This window comes from Nestor notabilis, unplaced genomic scaffold (genome assembly GCF_000696875.1).
Source record: "Nestor notabilis isolate BGI_N333 unplaced genomic scaffold, ASM69687v1 scaffold796, whole genome shotgun sequence".
NCBI classification, from domain to species: Eukaryota; Metazoa; Chordata; class Aves; order Psittaciformes; family Psittacidae; genus Nestor; species Nestor notabilis.
Window position 1 is genome coordinate 103,734 of NW_009933072.1, and position 4,534 is coordinate 108,267.

The 4,534-nt window shown below is 39.8% G+C and overlaps 1 protein-coding gene across 1 annotated transcript in view; it reads left to right on the top strand.

Annotated features, from left to right (window-relative positions):
• The window catches only part of LOC104407395 (A disintegrin and metalloproteinase with thrombospondin motifs 12-like), a gene marked incomplete at both ends in the record, with an annotated part of 102,694 nt that extends 99,201 nt beyond the window's left edge, over positions 1 to 3,493 (top strand). Inside the window, one exon of the mRNA XM_010016675.1 lies at positions 3,373 to 3,493. Coding sequence (XP_010014977.1) covers positions 3,373 to 3,493 — 121 coding nt within the window. The remainder of the gene's footprint in view (positions 1 to 3,372) is intronic.
• Positions 3,494 to 4,534: the final 1,041 nt, after the last annotated feature.

Below are 4,534 nucleotides of genomic sequence, written 5' to 3' on the forward strand. Positions count from 1 at the left end.
ACATAACTTTGATATTCAGGCAATGCACCCCAACCATACCATTCAGCATCAGCAAAGACTTTTCCTATCTGCCCCCAGCTACCAATCTGACACAAAACTCTTCCTCTGGAAGTGGCGAAGGGTAATATCTCTGTTTTTTCCTTTACTCAATGGGCAGCAGGAAGGAAATTGTTTCTCCTTCCTGTAATGCAGCAAGGCAATTCAAGTCATTATTTCTGCCTCCACACTGTGTGCTGGGCCCAGAAATAAATCCAGTCTCAGGTGCATCCAAAAAGCTCTTGGTGAATGGGGCAGTGGCAAAGGGCTGCATGAAGGGGTGCTGATTTGTACAGTGCCTGCTGTGGTACACAGTGGTTGCTGTAGCACAGCATGTTTCACTGGCAGAGGGTGCACAAGGAAATATGTGTGCGAAAGATTTAGAGCCTAATTGCTGCTATTTGTTGTCTTGTTTTATAACCTGCATTTAGTCTCCAGATCGCTTTTAACAGGCAATTTGGCATGAAAGTTGAGGCACATGATTATTTAAAGCAGTTATAGAAAATATGGCTACGGCATATACAGAAGAATCAGAAGAATGAGGAAAGCAAGTAAAAGAGAGGAGGAGGTATTTAGAAATTAATCTAATGGATGGCAGAAATAACATGTTACTCACTGGAGCGGGAAAGTGAAACTGCTCCAGTGGAAATTAAAGTTCATGTAAATGTATTTAGAAAATGCTGTGGAGTCTGAGAGATCAGGTTATACACTTTGTGATGTTTATTAATGGCCTTGTAGACAAGGCCCTGTTGCTAGCTCTGAAGGTCATCACACCACCAGTAGCACCCCAGAACTAGGGAATAAAATGAAGTCTTTATTTACTCACAGTAAATTGCCTGCCGTGCCACGGTTGTCTGCAGTGCCACCATGTGTAGGTAAGACTGAAATCTGATCAGATACCAACTGTTTCAAATGTCAGAGGAAAAACAAAATACAAGCTTCCATGGTTAAAACTGGAAGGGACAGAGGATTCCCTTCATGTCATAGCAATGCCATATTTTGATGCCACGGATGCTAAAGGAAACTTGAGCTGATTCTGACTGAGCTGATACAGAGTATGGCCCATGCAGAGATGTTAATTGGCACCCAAAGACAGGAAAGTGATGATAGTGTGGAGCTGCCACCCCACTCATTTGCTTGTGCCAGTGCAGTAGTTCGGCATTAATTTGTTCAGAGTTTGGGGATTTTTACACTATGTGGTACTAACAAGGGAAATATGTTCAGTGATGTTCCTTTCAAAATGTCTGATTGACAGTGGGAACCAAATAAATTATTTCTGGATGCAACCACTCGAACAAGCATGAACAGTAAATAAAGATGGACAGAAACCTTTTCTACCAGAAAATGCTAATATGGCAAAATTTGTATTATTTGAAGATGTCATTTTTTAAAGAGAAGCTCCAAAACACTCATTAATAATATTTTATAATAGCAAAACATCAAGTGCAAGGGTTCCAGTTCCAGATTTTCCCAAACTTTCTGTTTAAGAGTGATTATGTGGATTGAATGGAAAATAAACCTGAACTTTCAGGACTCTTCAGAGAGGCTGGTTACTCCTCTGGTCTAACAAAAAAACCTGATAATAATGACTTTACTAACTGTTTGTAGATGATTAACAAATGTACTGGTAGTATAGTAAATACGCCGCAGAATGCATCTCTTTAAGAAAATAGCTACACACCTCTTTAAATTCTTAGGAAGCGTTAAATACAAACTGCAGTGCATCTGTAGATAGCAGGTGAAGAGTCAGATCTGAACTCTTGGCAAGATAAAGAAACATCCTACACTTATCGCAGTGGTATCTGTGTACTTTGAATACTTCATTAAGTCCATCCTTGGTTGAATAGCTACATGCTTGGAGTCAAAATGGTAGCTACCTTCTTAATGTGTGCTTATCTCTGTAACATTCTGTACTGCTCGTAAATGTGGTCCTTGGTGCTGAGATGTGTCTCTGTGAAAAACATTACAAAACTTCCCCTTTTTGAAAGTAGCCTTCTCTGAAAGGAGAGAGAAGCTGAGGCTGAGGCAGAACCTCTTGGCATGGCCACTGTTTTTCAGAGTGGGTATTAAAGGTGCTGTCTGAATCCTTTGTAAAAAGGCAGGTGACATGGTTTAACACCATTTGTAATTTGAGGCCTTTATATGCTTCTGGTTTTGCACCTTCTGTAGCTGCTCATTAAGTCACTGGCACATAGAGGAAAAGTTCAGGGGTTTCTGAAGCTGCAAATGACAGAAAAATATTAAGAGAATTGCAGCAACCTTTATATCTAGATTAGTTTAATAGGTGGATTTTCCTGTTAGAAACTTAGAGAAGATTACAGTAGCTGAGGTACTGAAGGTAAAATAAGATCCAAATCAAAAGAGGGGATACCCAGATTTTCATACATCAGGTGGTGTAGAGCAAGTTGGCAGGCATTGCACTTGAAAGCTTATACTGAGAAAAATCAGCTGAGAAAACCTTTATATACCTTCAGACTTACAGCTATTCATCTAAATCACAGGACTCCAGATATCTTAGATACTATTAACAACCATTAAGTGTTGGACATCAGACTGTGATCTACAATCTTGCTAGTTTCTAAAGAGAGCAAAAAACACCTCAAAAACAAATGAAGATTTTGTTGAAGTTTAAAAACATTAGTGCACATAATTTTTGATTTGGGCAAGGAAGAAGGTTTGTCCTGACTCATTGTGAATAATTTTTTCTCTACTTTCTCCATGTAGCAGCCATGAACTGGAAAACCAGTCTTTACCAGAACTTTATCTTGACCCATTTTCCCATGCTGGCAAGCTGGAGACACAGCTGTCATGGGTATAAATGTTCATGCCTGCTGAAGAGTTTCTCTTTGACAGGTGGTTTGAGTGCAGTAGAGGTTTTGCACTGTCTAACAGCCACAAAAGGCTGAGCAATGATTTCAGTTCTTTTTACTGGATTGTATTCCTGGGAATTCATGGATCCTTCTACAACGTAAGAAAGCAGACACAAATCCTAGATGTATTGGCTAGCCCTAGATGTTGAGGCCATTTGGGTGGCACATTTCCATTTCAAGTAACTGGTCACTACTGTATGTTTCATGACATGGTGGTGGGTTGTTACTTGTTAGTTTGTTTTTCACTTTCATATAATACACATGAGTTTGACCTAGATGTAGCAATCTCTACTATTAGTTTCTTTAGGCAGGATATATGCTCTTCTACAAAATGGGTTCTCTCCCTTCTTAAAGGAGCAGTGATACATGAGCTTTGAGGAGCAGTGTGACTGAAGGCAGTGATACGTGAGCTTTGAGTATTTCATGGTGGAGGCCACATTTATTCTGAAACTGTTTTTCCTCCTAGGCTGTTGGCTGTGATTATGAGATAAATTCCAATGCAACTGAAGACCAGTGTGGAGTTTGCCTGGGAGACGGCTCTGCTTGTCATACAGTGAAGATGATGTTTAATCAAACTGAAGGATTTGGTAAAATGGGCTCTTCTTTTATACTCTTCAGTTGGTGAAGTCGTTTCTCTATATAAAAAGGATTAAGTACTTCTCACTGCAAACTGAGTGATCGATTTGCTTATGAAATTGTAAATGGATGTTTCACAGTGAATGATGCTTCTGCCAGAAAAGATCTGTGGTCTGTGCTTTTTAAGTTCACCTTGTATAATAAAAATTATGTCAGAGACTAACAGGCCATACGCACTTAACACAGATAATAATAAAACCCAAAATAGTAAGTGTAATTACAAAATCAATGTAATTTACCACTTGGAAAATGGACCAAATCTCTGGACAGTGTAGTGTACCAAGAAAATGCTGGGATAAGTGGTGTGAGGATTCCATTTCTAATTATTTTAAGTCTGATACCACTTGCTATAGTGACCATGCACCACCTCTTCCTCATGCAGAACTTTGCACTTCTGGTTGCTCTAAATTTTCCTGTGGGATGCCTCTGGCTTGAAAAGTAAATCCTTGCAGGGTTAACATGGTCTGAATCAGTACTTGAAGGACTGAGCCTTTCTTTGATGACAGTAGTGAGACATTCAGCCTTTTAATTACCTTGTGTGGGATGAGTGGGAGCTGGAGAGTTGAGAGAGTGGGAGACTAAAACTGAATGAGAACCATGGCGGTGAGCTGAAGAGACAGCAGGATAAGCAGCTTTGCATGCAAAATGAGGACAGGAGGGGAAGATGCGAGAAGACTGGGCGCAGGAGAGTGTGTTTAGAGCAAGGTCTGTGGCTGAAGAAAGAGGCTGGTGCAGAGATGGGAAGTCTCAAGAGCAGTGGTTGGTATCACGCTAGTAAGGAGGGACAAATAGCAGTGAGGTTTTGGCTTTGAATTTCTGTTGGTTTTTTTTTTAAAAAAAAATAATTCTGATATGCACAAATATGACCTGTGCTAATAATTTAGAGCTGATAAGATTTGGTAAGGTTTTCCAAAGATTGGGGAAAAGCACTTAAAATATTTCATGTTTTTTTCTGTACTGTGTACTTGGATTTGCTCTCCTCTGCTTTGTAG